The sequence below is a fragment of the Spermophilus citellus genome, assembly GCF_964194105.1.
Source record: "Spermophilus citellus genome assembly, chromosome: 11".
NCBI lineage: Eukaryota > Metazoa > Chordata > Mammalia > Rodentia > Sciuridae > Spermophilus > Spermophilus citellus.
Window position 1 is genome coordinate 113,343,241 of NC_138192.1, and position 15,834 is coordinate 113,359,074.

The following is a 15,834-nucleotide window of genomic DNA, read 5'->3' on the forward strand; positions in this document are numbered from 1 at the left end:
TCCTTATATGAGGAATCTTTTTTTTTAATACCTTTATTTTTATGTGGTGCTGAGGATCGAACCCTGGGCCTCACACATGTTAGGCAAGCGCTCTACCGCTGAGCCACAATCCCAGTTCCTGTATGAGGAACCTTTAATGTCTGTCTTTCATTTCCATTGATTCTTTTGTGATAGGTAAAACAGATGTAACTACAGGTTTAGAATTCTCTGTGGGTACAAAGATGGTCATAAAAGATTCTTTATTTTGTATTTAAATCTTCAACTGTTTGATTAATTTTGCTGAATAAGAACGGATTTTCCTGGGCTGGATTAATTTCCATGGAATTGTTTCTAAAGTGTGGATTAGCAAGATGATTGGTAGTTATTTCAAGTATTTCTTGGGTTTTCAAAAACTGCTGAATCCCTTTTGAATTTGAAGTTGCCAAAGTAAAAGCTGTATAATTTTGATTCTCAAAAGATGCATGATATCCTACTACACTTAAACATTGGTTTTAATTGATATTTACAGAGTAGATTCTAATTTTTCCATGTTTTGCTCAACTAGATTAAGAGTTAATATTTTATTTTGTATGCTTCCTGGCTTTAGAACTGGTGGCTTCATCATGGCAGAAGAATCAAGCAATTTTGAATGTTCAGAAGCACAATTGTGGTTTCTTTGTCTCATTTGATGCTAGGGACTCTTCTAACATGGCTTTTCTCATCTTCTAATTTTTTTCTTCTGAGATTTTTTTTGAAGGGTCTTTACCCTGACAGTCTTCAGGCAAGAAAAATATTGTTGAAATTGGCTTTATTTTAGATGATGAATACCCCATCCCATGTCAGAAGAGTCAGGAGTAAATAGTTACTACACAGGAACTGGTATTTGCTAGGAACCCAATTATTCCCTTTCATATTCTTTAACCACTTTTCAAATCTTTCTTTGCTATGTAGAGGAAATCAGTTCAGCTTCCAGTCTTTGTTGTGGGTCTTATAGTAAACCATTGTGCAATAGCTAGGCATCTCCCAGATAAAGACCATGGATGATCTGACCTTCCAGGGATCCTGGTGGGCACTCCTGGCGAAAGTGGGGCAGTAAGCAAGTGCAGGCAGGAGCGGAGCCATCAGGTCTTCACTGGGATCTTCCAAGCTTAAAGCCCTTGTTTAATGTTTTTTTTTTTTTATGATTATCTGGAGTTATGTGTTCAGGGGAGTAAGACCGCAGAAGTGAAATACCATTTTCATCGTACCATATGAATGGTATGTACTGCGAACACAACTTATCACTGTTGACACTAGTCTTGATCAACAGGTTGAGGTAGTGGTTTTCAGCTTTCTCTTCTGTGACACTGGGATCCCCACCTACCAGACCAGTCCCACATTCCATACTATGCTTTTTGGAAGGGACTCATTATAAGTAGCCCACACCACAGGAATGGCCGTTATGCTCCACCTCCTGGAATAGCGTCGTCTATATAAATTATTTATAATTATTCTTCACAGAAATGTAGTCCATTCTTACCCATTTATTTGCCAATCATTTATATCAGTGTGGATTCATAGATATTTTGTATTGTGAACTATACTCCAATACTGTTGTATTAATTTTGTTGCTCAAATTGTCCTAGCTTTGTCCATTAGGAGCTCTTTCAGTTGGTTGTTCTGTCCATTTTATATATCCTCATCACTGTGAAATTTTTAGCAGGAGAGAATATTTTTACTTTTGCACTGTAAGACTCTCCAATGTCATCTTGTATATTTCTGGTTTAGTCCTATATTCAGATGTTTCTCTAAGAGGCCCTCATTCCTTTTATTGGAGAATATTAGAAACTAATGTTGGGATGTTAGGTGTGCTCATTTTTATAGGGATGTGTTGCTTCTGGGCTTTCCCAGATGGATGAGCAAGGGAATATAGGTGTGTGTATTAGGATTCAAATGATTTTCTCTTTCTTTTACCTAGTCCTTCCCTGTTGATGCAATTTTTAGAAACTTTCTTCATACTTGCAAGGTGGCTATAGCAAACTCTGAACTTAAACCAGAGGGAGACAATAGGAGTCTATTTTCCAGAATCCCCAACAAATTTCTACTAGATGGAATTTGACATATTTTTTAAAAAACAGGCCAACTCCAGAAAACTTCACTGAGAAATGAATTGGGAATTCCATTTTAGAAATAAGATGTACTTTTTAGGTAAGTCTGTATCATGAACTTTTCATCAGAGACACTGGATTGACACTCTTTGAACCAAATGGGCAAAGAATATGGGATAAAGGAGTTTTAAATGGATGGTAGTGTAAAAGGAAAAATATGTACTGTATGCTTCAAATTTTGATAATTTAATACCATAATTATTACTCCTTCTATGAATTCAGGAATTTTAAAAGTGGCTACCACTTACTGTGAACTTTTGGAAAAAAATAAGACAGCTTCTTTTATAAAAGATACATCAGTAAATGGTTTGGGCTCTATTATAGCAAATGAATGCCTATAACTTCTCAAAATTGAATACTACTTTAGTATATATTTGCATATGTGTATTCTTTGCTTTGAAAGTATAAATGCAGGTAGTACATCCATTGTCAGATTCTTTTCTGGTTTTGCTTTTAAAAATAATTTCACTTTTGCATAAATGGAGCATTTAGACTCGGAGGATGCCGCAGTCTGGCTGGGCACAAATCAAGTGGCTCGTGGCTCGTGGCTCGTGATTTGTGCCCAGCCAGACTGCAGCAAGAGGAGATAAAATTTGTCCTTTGTGATGCTTCATTTTTACTGTCTCCATTGGTTTCCTTATTTACCTCTTTCAAGAACAGACTTAAAAAGAAAGTAGACAGGTTGCTGTTCATTCATCAAAATGTTAAGGCACTTTATCCCCCCACCCCACCATTTAAGGAAGTTTGTAAAATATACTAAAAAGGAAAGACTATAGGATAAAAATGAATTATAATTCAAACCACTACCATGATCTACATTTTTCTATTGTCCATTAATAAGGCCTTTACATCCCTTTCTAAATAAAGCAGCAATTAGCAGAATGGGAATTCTAGCATAAAATCTTTTTGTTTAAAGTTCATTCCTTACAAGGACATACTACTTCTAAAATAATAGGGATTACTGATTCTGTTTTCATTTGTTAAGATTTACAAAATAAAATGTTAAAGTTTCTTTTAATTAAAATCTTTAAAAGCATTGATGGTTAGGTCTCTAAAGTGTGTTGCAGATTGTAGTTTTGCCACAGATACCACAGATATTTGCCACAGATATTATCACGATTTTGTAACCTTTAAATTTGCAATCCATTATATGGACATAAACAGATTGGTAACTCAATTAGTTATTTGGAATTTTTAGAGAAATAAACTCACAGGTTTACTTTTTTTGGAAGGTAGTTAGTGATACTTCTTAGAGTTACAAAACTTACTTAAGCCCTTTTGACAAGAATCTTTCCTACTTCTTCTCTGCCTTATGCAGTGGATACCAGTCATATTTTTTATGACTATATTAAACTATTTCCCTTTTAAAAATACTAAATATTTCTAAATTATTTATATTTTATCTCAAAACTGCTCATATAAATTCCTTACAAATATAATATCCAGTTTGGGCTTGGCATATTCACTCAATATTTTTAGCAGTTTTTTTCCCCAATTACTTATTAAATTTAACGTATACCAGATATGTTAAATGTTTTTCACTTATTTCAGGTACTCTATATTTAGTAAGCTAGTTATTTAAACCCACCGTTTTAGAGAATAGGAAACTAAGGCTTAGAGAGCTTAAGTTAATAAGGTAACACAGGAGGGCTAGTATACAAGTCTATCTGTAGAAGAAGACATACTACATTTAAGAATCAAGAAAAAGGAGCTGATATAACAGACAAAATAAGTAAAAGTAAACATTAATTGTTCTGAGAGACCCTTCTTTGTGGTTCTCAGGTTTCTACATGTATTGCTGGGTGTGCCAAAATCTCAAGGCCCAGACCACTCCTTACCCAGGTCATTTTTCAGGGCTGGATTTACAGGAAAAACCCTTGAGAGATGAGGTAATGCCTCACTTTGAAACAAAGAGCAGACTTTCTATAAAAGCAGTGAATTTCCCAGTTTCAAAAAACTTCTCCTACATTTTCAGCTCCCTGTAATTGTTCCTTGCATTTAATGAACACTCAGGATATGTTGATATGAGAACTCAATGACAAAGAGTAGGTTAGGTAAAGAATAAATACTTTGCAACTCTCTACCTATCATGTGCAGTTGTGACTCTTGTTTATTCTAAAAACAAAACAAAGCAAAAATCAATTAGATGTAATAGAAATAACTGCTATCTCTTAGTGTTACTATGTATAGTAAATTCTTAATGTTTTATGTTGTTTTTATCCTAACAACAACACATTGAGGTGGGTAATATTATCACCATTTTGTAAATGAGGAAACTGAAGCCTAGAAGCATTAAGTAGTGTATAGGACAGTATCCAAGGTTTCACCGGGACTAAGTGGTGGAACCAGGTTCTGATTGCAGCCTCTTTGGCTCCAACATCAAGGTTCTCAAATCACCTCCTTAGAAAGCTCCCACTACTTTTGGTAATAAATGAGAGCTTTATAGAGTCATTGTTTAACATTGATATTAAGAAATGTAGAATAAAAAAGAATCTGCAGAGGAAAAGGTCTTAAAAAAGCTTCTGATATATACACAGTAAAAATTAAGACTCTGTCAGTAATAGAACTGCACGTGATTGGGCAAAGAGCATCTATTATACTTTCTGTAGGGCCATGCATGTAGCTTTGTCTTATCAAAACCAATCAAATACTACCCTAAGTCCCATGGTTTGAAACCAAACTGAAAAATGGATGTCTAGATAAACGCATTAAAGAATGAAGAAAGGAATTGACTAAGGCCATCACCCTCATTCTTGATTGCTGAGCGTCTGAGTACCTTCTGGTAGTTCTCCTGGGTCAACTTCTCAATTATGATTTCTAAAACTTTATTTTTTCTTCCAGGCATTGAGTATATTGAACTCTACATACATCTAAAATTCGGACACTGATAATGGGCACATAAGAGCCAAGAGAAAGGCAATTTAGGGAAGAAAACGAAGTGAGAAGGAAATGATAGGGTCAAAGCGAAAGGAAACCCAGCTGTCTCAGTCAGAAGATGTAATCCAAGCCCACAGTTTCTAGCTTCTCATCCACTCCTGCAGCGGCTCGCCGAGTTCCCTGGTAACTAGGCAACGGCATTACCCTAGTAACTGGGGAAGCGCACCAGCGTGGTCAGCTTTCCAGTGCCCGGGACTGGCCCCGGGGAGTGCTGGGATCTCGCGAGAGCTGCGTGGGGCTGTCGGAAATCGTTCTCGCTCACAGTTGCCCTTAGGGACGACAGTGGGGCGGCCCGCCAGGGGCGGAGGCCGGGAGCAGGGCCGATGGCTGCTCAAGCAGGCGCGCCCGACTCCGCTCTGCGGGACCTGGAAGAAGCTTTGGGCCTGGGTTTGACGGCAGACGGGGATGTGGGGGATGCGGTGGCCGCCGAGGGCGCCTACTACTTGGAGCGTATCCTTCCCGTGTAGGCGTGGCCCTCAGCGCTCGGCTGTGGGGACGCGTGTTGAGGGTGAGGGGGGGTCTGTGGAGGCTGGGGTAACCCAGCAGGCCCAGAGGTTGTGGGACCTCAAGGTGGAGTCTTGGTACCGCGGTCCCCTAATAGCCCATTCACTGTATTTCTCCCTTTAGGAATGTTCCTCTTAGAAGAAGAGTTAGGAGACCTTCCAGGACCTCCAACTTAGCAACCACTCCATACATGTCGGATAGAGGGTTGCCTTTTATGTTAAAGTGTCTCAACCCACCTTTCACTTAATGGGTTTCCTGAGTAAATCCTCAAGCTTTTAGATAACTGTCACAATAAGTTAACTTGGGAAATGCCAAGAGAGTAGGGAAAGACTTCTGTCCTTGGGCTCTAATGAGCGGAAGCTCAGATTCTCTCACCCATGATCCTGTAGGTGGTCCGGTTGTCTGTGCTTAAATGATTTATCTCAGTAGCATCACCTTTCTGAATTCTTTAAATTTTGGCTAAATAATAACTACAACAACAACAACAACAATAGCTATTTTCCTGTGCGACCAAAATTGAATAACCATATATGGATAATTAGGTTCATTGTTTATTTTTAAGCCTTTAAGATTTCCCTTCCTCTAGGTGTATAGGTTAATGGAACTGGATAGATTTGGAGGGTTTGTGGGAAAAATATATCTAACGTCTTTCTTTGGGCAAATAAGAGAGAAATGGGTATATAGTTTACTCCTAAAGATATCAAACGCCAAAATCCCCTCCCCACTTTTTTGTCCAACTATCCCCCTGCTTTTAATTCAAGATGTTAGAGATCCAACAAATTTTTTTTTTTTTTTTTTTTTGTGGACTTTGGCAGGCCGATTAACCTGTCCTGACTCAGTCTCAGTACAAATCTATGCTTTTAAGAAGCCATAAAGAATTTAGTGGGACGATTACAGAAAATATGTCATATTTTATTGGATGTAAAAATGATATCTACAGGAATATAAGTTTAAATGTTTTGAAATCTGTTGGAATGAAAGATGTGTGATTTAATGTCACAAAAAATGTTTTCATAGCCCTAACAGTCTGTTTTTTTTCCAGTAATACTCCTTTCAAATTAAAAATGGTTCAGATTATTCTTTCTGAGCTTACCTATGTCAAGTATAGTTTTCCAATATCCTTAACTAGCAAACAACCACCAAGCATCTTGTCATATTTGTCTGCAGCAAAATAATTTTTATGAATATTTAGTTCTTAACATGAGAATACCACAATAAGATAAAATTTTTGCAGATACCTTTGTAAAATAGATGATAGGATTCCAATGTAATGAAATGATAGGATTCCAACAGTGAAAATCCGATTTACTTAATTTGCAGGGAGATCACTGAGTCACAGCTGCCAACATGTAGCAGTTTGCATACCTTGTCTTCTTCAAATAATCACATTAACACATAAATATAAGTAACTCAAACTTCAGAATTCTATTATCCAATTTGTGAATTGTCTGGCTCATTTGCTTTTCTTCCATCTCTCTGGTTGACTGATTACTATTTTGTGTTTGAATCAGAAGTCAGTCAGGGGATAGCAAAGTTAAACATTTAAGCAGTCAGTTTTGCTCTATTCAATGTTCGGGAAGAGGTTTAGTCATGGGAGAGGCTTTAACTTTTAGTTAAAATGAAATTTGAAGATTACTTGTGAATGCCAATTATCCTAGTATCCCTGGGCTCTCTTCACATGCATAATTAAGAGTTGACTGTGTAATGTTATTTGACATTGTTTCTTAAGGCAATTATGATAGTTACCGAAGTGAGACTTTCCTGGGTTTAAAGACTTTAGCTCTCAGGTAATTTAATTGAGCTACTTCAGTGGATAAATAAAATTATAATATATTCAGATGAGTCAGAAATATGATGTCCTCCACTTTGCACATATACTTAATTATTTAACCTACTGCATTTGGCCCTGGCCTTCCCTTATTTATGATTGAGCAGATGCTCCTAATATAGACAGTGAACAATCAATATTTAGTAAGGAAATTAATACAGCCCTTTTCTTTAATCTCCTAGCTTTATCAATGCCTCCTATTTCTTTTCTGAAGAGCTTCACAATATCATTGCTCTTATGTTTTAAATAAAACTTCAATAAGTTCATATACAAACATAAGCAACATAGTTCTCAGCTATCATTAAAGCTTTAAGAAATCCAGTTATGAAGTACACGAATCCTCTGTAGAACTCTGTAAATTGTGAAAATATCTGCAGCCCTATAAATAGGAATGTAGAGGACTGAGTAGGTGTCTCCAGAACTTGGAAAGAAGGTTGGTTGTCTTTTGTGAATGAGTACTCTATTACAAACCAACGTTAAGTTGCCTGAGTATTTTAAAAATTGTTTTTTTTTTAGTTGTAGATGGTCAAAATATCTGTATTTTATTTACTTATGTTTATGTGGTGCTGAGAATTGAATCCAGTGCCCCACACATGCTAGGTAAGTGCTATGCCACTGAGCTACAACTCCATCCCCTGGATTATAGGAGTGTCTAGGGGTTGGCTGCTTGTTAAGTTTTGACTGTGGCCATTTGGGAGTGCCCAATTCCAATTGGCAGAGGCAAGCTAGAATGAATTTTTACTAAGAAAGCTAAAGGTTAATTGGTTTTCTTGTTACTTGTCAAAGAAAGACCTTGTTAATTAAGGAAGAGTAATGGAATGCATAGATCTTAGAAATAGTGGAGCCCTCGAAGTATTTGTTACCTGTCTCCCTTTATGCATGCTCCTCCCCTAATTACCTTTTGCTTATTTCATCCTTCTATACCTACTAAGAATTTGTTTTCTTAGACTATGAATATAGTTTGCTGGCCACTGAAAAGGTTTCCTCCATTCCCATCAGCAATATCTCAAGTGAGGTTAAGCCAGTCTTTTGAGGCTAATCATCTATGGATGGAGTCCCAAAGTCACCTGTTTCTGAAATTGCAAAATTAAAGATTTCAGATCCTGAAGTAGGAGATAGCCCTAGACTGGGCTGTGTTATCTCCCATATAGGATGCATATTTGTCTTAAGTGAAATATTTAGTCTTTCACTGAAATAGTAATGTTCACTGATAACTTTAATTAGGCTTTTTGTCATTTTTGCTTTTTATTATTATTGTTTTTGGCATTTATTTTTGCAGAAACAAGCATAACTGTAATTAAGTAAAGGAAACTAGAAACCTGAATGTTTCCCTCCCTTCCTTTATTATACCCTTAGATGAATTGTTCCCTTCCTCATTTTCTTTTATTGTAAAATGAAACTTCTCCAAAATGTTTATATTACTAAGTTGAAAGACATTTGTAAATTAATCATTATGTACTCAGTGTATTTACTATTACCATTTGAAAACCTACTTTGTCCATGAGTGGTTAGATATTATAATATATGTACCCTACATATATTCAAATAAGAATAGACAATTGGAATGTAGAAATAGACCAAGAGCCGTGTTACTAAATCCAGGTTGTTTAATTTTACAAGTGTGAAAGTTGTATATCGGGAGCGGTGGCTCATTCCTGTAATCCCAGTGCTCTGGAGGCTGAGGCAGGAGGAGCACATGTTCAGAGCTAGCCTCAGCAATTTGGCAAGGCCCTGAGCAATTTAGTGAGATCCTGTTTCAAGATTAAAAAGCAAACAAACTGGGCTGGGTATGTGGCCCAGTGGTTAAGTGCTCCTGGGTTCAATTCCCCGCAAAAAACAAAACAAAACAAAACAAAAAACAAAAACAAAAACAAAACAAAAAAAAAACCAACAAAACAAAACCCCCAAAACCCAAAAATGTTTAGGCTATTCAGATGGAAGAAACTGTGTTTTGTTCTATGTCCTGTAATCTAGGGAAACTTAGTATGCACATGAATCAGCCATGGATCATTAAATGAAGATTCCAATATAGTAAAACCAGGTGAGGACTGAAATTCTGCAGTGCTAACAAGCTCCCAGGTGATGCTGGTGTTGCTTTTCTAAGGATTATAATTGCAGTAGCAAGCCTGTAGACAAATATCTTGATCTTTACCTTTTACATTTTCAGATACGAGTATAGTATGTAGAGCTTATTTATTTGGATATTTTTATTTAGAAGTTGGAAAGACATCATCACCCACTATGAGATGTATGAGTCTTCTATGTGGAAAAACATGAAAAACATATTTTCTGGCTTCTAAGGTGTGTGATAACTATCTAGGACAGGAATGGCCACTATGTTTTTACTCTTTTCAATCTATTCACTTGGTAGTGACTCCTTGATATGAGGCATTATAAGAATTCTTAGACCTCAGGAGGACTTGGTGGTAAGGACTACTAGGAGCAGAAAAACAATGGGGGAAGGTGATAGCACGGTTATTTGCCATCTTTGATCTGTATTATTCAGCTACCTTTATACTGGCATTGCTAAGAAAGGGAAGATGACTGTGATGTTTGCTATTTATAATACCTTTATAATTGAGCAAGTAAAATGTTGATTATGGACAGTCCAGGTTAGATTTCAGATTACTTCTGTGTACATTGGGTCTGAGGTGATGGCCAAGATTACAAAGCAATTTTTGTCTACAGTAGCTTTGGGAAATCATGTAAAATATAATTAACTATTTTTCACTGTATTTCTTTATAAAGATGCTGCTGCTGACCTTGGTCAGCTCCTGTAAATGAGGCAACAGAAGAGACTGGCATATGAGGAACTTTGTATGTTGCTCACATCTAAAAACTGTTAGTTTCTGATTCTGGTCCATTTGCAGAACTTTCTTTGTTATTCCTTCTAACCAACTCTGACCACAAGTTCTGCTCCATTGATCCAGCAGAAATGCTTCTTTGAGGTAGTCTCAAAGTTGTGCCTTCTATAGTACCATGGTTGGTGTTGGTTGACCTGGCAATTTCAGTGTAGGTGTTATGTGGGTCTATTTTCTGTAGGACCTTCAATGTCAGGATCTGTTGTAGATTCTGCTAGTGCAGAAACTTTTAGTTCATCTATAGTGACCGAATACTCTGGAACTGATTTGTATTAGACAAAATCACGAGTCCTCCTAAATTCCTTCCAGAACAAGTGGAGATGGGATGAAGTGGGAGCCTCAATTTATGTCTAGACTGTGACTTTAGGATATAGAAGTAGGTGGTGTTGTGGACTGTGGCTTCAGAGAAAATAGTCATAGGAAGTACCCTGAGCAAGACCAGTCAAGGTCAAACAGTCAGATCTGAGGACAATAAATAAGGTGGTAAAAATTGAATTTTGGAACTGGAGTTCAGCTGTGTTCTTTGAAGGAATACCAGGAAGAAGTGAGTTTTGTAAGGGTTCAGAGCCTGCTTGGCATTTTGAAACTGATCATGAGCCAGAATGCTAGCTTATTATTTCAGTGGAAAAATGACAGCATGAGAACTGTGATCAACTTAATTGTATGGATATTTTCTGGAGTTCAGGATCACCTACAAGATTAAATTACAGATGAGAAAGTTGCTCAGCAAAAGTAGGACCAGATTAAAGGGTTTTGTCTTTTAGACAATTCTTGATGAATTGCCCTTTTCCACTCTGGCAAGATTGCTGTTCAAAGAAGTGCTTTACAAACTTTTTTACACATGGTGCTCTAGCAGACCTTACTTCACTGTCTTTAAGGCTGTCCTAAGGCCCAAGGGGATCAATATCTGTACAATATAGCGTTTTCTTTATGAGAACTCAAGAGTGTAATTTCTCTGAGGCATTGATACCAGAAAGTGTTGTACATCTGCTGAGAAACTCATATGTTTTCATTGGGTGAATACTGTATTGATATCTGATTATAGTCCCATCTTTACCTTGACTGATGGGAGTCTTGGAGTCAAATCTGTGGCTTAGCATGAGACCCATGACATATGCTACATATTTTCTTTTTATCTTATTTCTACTGTTTCCTTTCTCTCTTAAGTTCCACATTCATTTTTTAAATATTTGTTATGACATGCAGATTTGTAAACTGCCACTTTATAATTAATTTGTGTTTGTCCCTATGTTGCTAGCTAGCCACATAGACAGATGCATACAAACATGCATGCCAAAGCACATTTATTTCTTCAATAACACTGCAATATGACATTTAAACTGAATTGCTTCTGAGATGATTTTCTGTACAAATCATATTGTGGGCACTTACAAATATCAATCAAAGAGGATACATGTTCCTGTTTTGGTAGTTTTGTCCTTTGCTTGACTTTTTTGTCTCATTAATCTTTTGGCCTTGATTAAATTAATCTTTGGGTCTTTGGGTCTTTTATTCTTCTCGCTCCTCTGGGGTCTTCAAATTGAGCTGTTTAAGTGAATTTGATTTAACTCTTGGTTACATGCTAGAGAGTTCGGAAAAAATATGTGATGTGTGCTCATTACCTGGGATATTGATAAAAAATTGCACATTGCTATTTTGTCATTGTAGAGACAATGTAGTATAGTAGAAAATCCATGATGTTTATGTTAAAAAAAAAACTTGTTTCTGTCATTCTTAGCTATGTGATCTTGGGCACATCTCTTGATTTCCCAGATTCAGTCTCTTAATTTTTAGTTTAGAGATGGCAATATCTGTTTCATTTTATCTCATAAGTTTATGTCAAAATTAATATGGTTATGGTCCATGTGAAAATAAATTGGGAGTTATGCTTCATAAAATGTTACTTATTTTCCTAATAATATTTTTTTGAGTGTGAGGAAACAATATATTATTAGTGATTTAAAGCCATTGTATAGAGTATTTGCTGGTTAGGAGTTACAGATGTCTGGAATTTCTGGTGCTGTAAAGATAAATCCCTTTTCTCCTCTCTATACAACTATGTTCAGCAACCTATGATGTGGCACCTCTTCCTCATAAAATCTAGTCTGTGGTTGACTTATTTACAATTTTAGTCTGTTCAGGTGATTTTGGAATATTTACTTTTTCAGTTTCGTATAGTATGAATATGAAGGATGGTATTGCTTTTCTGGAGACTGTTAAAAAGGAATGCTTTCAAAGTCACTTTCTAGTAGCTCTCAGAAGGGGACACACTTTTCCATAATAAAGCGACTAACTTCCTCTAGCTGAAGTTCAGAAAATTTTATCACTTTAAGTAAATTATATCAGAAAAAAAATGTAGAACTGGAGGGAAATTTAGGATATCTTTTATTTACCTATTCATCCTAAACTTAACCTATGGGAGAAGTGGAGCAGGGAGACTAATGAAATTTCTCCACAGATATTCATATCTTTCCAGAGTAAGGAAAATAGTAATAGCAAATAGTTGTATAGCATCTGCTATAAACTTGGCACCATTCTAAATGCTTTCCATATATTATCTCTTTTAAATCTCTTAAAACTCTGTAAGGCAATATGGTAGCTAGCCAGCCTCTAAAATGATGCTCAGTAATCTCTATCTCTTGGTATTCTTGCTTTCGTATAGTCCTCCCATAGTGAATAGGGTTGACCTGTGTAACTGATAGGATATTGAAAAAAATGATGAGGAGTGATTGTTGTAAAAGATATTGTGACTTCCACCTCTTGAACTGCTGGTTCTGAGGGTAGCTAGCCACTGATCTTGAAGATGTTCAAGAAGCCTGTTGAGAAATCCATATGGAGAAGAACTTAGGCCTTCAGCCAACAATTACTATAATTTCAGTGAGTAATTCTTGGGAATGGATACTGCTGAATTAGCTTAGCCTTCATATGACTGCCACCTGCTGTCATCTTGACTGTGAAAGACTCCTAAATCAAACTGTTCTAGCTAAGTGGCTCACAAATTATCGATGCACAGAAACTCTTGAGTTAATAAATGTTGTTGTTCCCTTTAAAAAGTTTTATTAAAATGTGATTGACAAAATTTATATATTCAAGGTGTACAGTGTAGTACTTTGATGCACATTATCTTATGCATTGTGAAGTGATTACCACAATCAAGGTAGTTAATGTTTTTATGTCATATAGTTATTTTTTTTAACTTTTTGGTGAAAATACTTAAAATCTATTTTCTTCACAAATTTCAAGTATACAACACATTTTCATTAACTATAGTCACCAGGCTGTACATTAGGTCTTCAGAACTTATTGTTTTTACAACTGTAAGTTTCTGCTCTTTGACCAACATTTCCCATTTCTTCTACTGCCAAAAGACAGTAGAAATACTGTTTATTTTTGTGAGTTGGATTTTTTTTAGATTCTGCACTTAGGAGATATTATATGCAGCTTATTTTTCTGTCTGATTTATTTCACATAAAATAATTCCCCCTAGGTTCATCTACATTGGGAGAAATGACAGCATTTACTTTTTGATTTTCCAAGTCTTATATTTGAGGCAGTTTGTTTGTTATGCAGTAACTAATAACAAAGAGATTTTGGTACCTTGAGTGGGGTGCTAACATAAGAAATATTTTAAAGTAACAGAATATCTTTGGAACTGGGGATTAGCAGATATTAGAATTCCTTTAATTATATGTTAGTGAAAGCTAAAATACATTGAATGGATTGCTACTGGAAGCCTAGTGTTTTCTGTGGAGGCTGTTGGCAACAGATTATAGGAGAATGATGCAAATGCTACTGGAATAGATAACTTATATAACTAGGTACTTCAGTTCTTGTAGTACTTAATATGGATGGATTTAAGTTACAGGATACATACTATTTTAACTAGTTTTTTTTTTGACTCTGATTATTTTTTACTATACCATTGGGAGAGGCATTCACGTTTGATTGTAAGATACTATTTTATTTTTCGTGACAAATTATCTAGTATCTGAGGATTGGTCCTATTAGAACTAGCTTAAGTGTCTCCTATAAGTGGTAGTGATAGGGATAGGGCAGAGAGTATAGTGTGATTACTTATGATAGAGCTGAGAAAGGAATGCATTGAGAGGTTTAGAACTTTCTTAAAGATAATTGGAAAACCGAATATGTATACAGCCCAGAAAACCTGTGAAGAGTATTACAACACTGTGAAGAGGCAGTACAACACTGTGAAGCCTGAACTTTTAAAAAAAATTGTTCTTTTTAGATATTCAAGATACTAGAGTGTAGTTCGACATAATATACATACACGAAGTATAACTTCCAATTCTTGTGGTTTTACATGATGTGGAGTTACACTGCTCTTGTATTCATATATGAACATAGGAAAAGTTAATGTTTGATTCATTCTACTGTCTTTCCTATTTCCATCCCTTCTCCCTTCCCTTCATTCCTCATTGTCTAATCTAATGAACTTCTATTCTTCCCTGTCCCACAACTTACTGTGTATTAGCATCTGCATATCAAAGAGAACACTTGGCCTTGGTTTTATAGGATTGGTTTATTTTACTTAGTATGATAGTTACTAGTTCAGTCCATTTTCTGGTAAATACCATAATTTCATTCTTCTTTATGGCTGAGTAATATTCCATCATGTATTTATACCACATTTTCTTTGTCCATTTATCTCTTGAAGGGCACCTAGGTTGATATCATAGCTATTGTGAATTAAGCTGCTAAAAACATTGATGTGGCTGCATCATTGTAATAGTCTGATTTTAAGTCCTTTGGGTATAAACTGAGGAGTGGGATAACTGGGTCAAATGGTGATTCCATTCCAGGTTTTCTGAGCAATCTCCATACTGCCTTCCAGAGTAGTTGCACTAATTTGCAGTCCCACCAGCAATGTATGAGTGTACCTTTTCCCCCACATCCTCGCCAACATTTATTGTTATTTGTATTCTTGATAATTGACATTCTGACTGGAGTGAGTTTTAATTTGCATTTGCTTAGAGATGTTCAACATTTTTTCATATATTTGTTGACTATTTGTATTTCTTCTGTGAAGTATCTGTTCCATTCCTTTGCCCAGTTATTGATTGGGTTATTCATTTTGTTTGGTGTTAAATTTTCTGAGTCCTTTATATGTCTTGAAGAATAATGCTCTGAGCTGCAGGTGGCAAAGATTTTTTCCCATTCTGTTGGCTCTCTCTTCACATTCTTGATTTTTTCCTTTCCTTTAGTTTGATACCATCCCATTTATTCTTTTTTAAAAATGTTTTTAGCTGAGGATGGACACATATCTTTATTTTTTAAATTTTTTTAAATTTTTATGTGGTGCTGAGGATCAAACCCAGTGTATCACACATGCGAGGCAAGCACTGTACCACTGAGCTACAACACCAGCCCCTGCTTATTGATTTTTGATTTTACTTTTTGTGGTTTAGGAGTCTTGTTGAGGAATTTGGTTCCTAATTCCACATGATGGAGAGTTGGGCCTACTTTTTCTTCTAGTAGGTACAGGGTCTCTGATCCTTGATCCACTTTGAGTTGAGTTTTGTGCAGGGTGAGTAATTAGGGGTTTAATTTCATTTTGCTA

General features: G+C 36.1%; 1 protein-coding gene across 3 annotated transcripts in view; it reads left to right on the forward strand.

Moving 5' to 3' along the window:
• The first annotated feature begins 5,311 nt into the window (after nt 1-5,311).
• The window catches only part of SPAG16 (sperm associated antigen 16), a 164,243-nt gene continuing 153,720 nt past the window's right edge, over nt 5,312-15,834 (forward strand). For all 3 annotated transcript variants that reach the window (XM_081261962.1, XM_081261961.1, XM_081261963.1), the window contains exon 1: nt 5,312-5,513. In XM_081261962.1, coding sequence (XP_081118088.1) covers nt 5,387-5,513 — 127 coding nt within the window. In that variant the 5' untranslated portion in view covers nt 5,312-5,386. The remainder of the gene's footprint in view (nt 5,514-15,834) is intronic.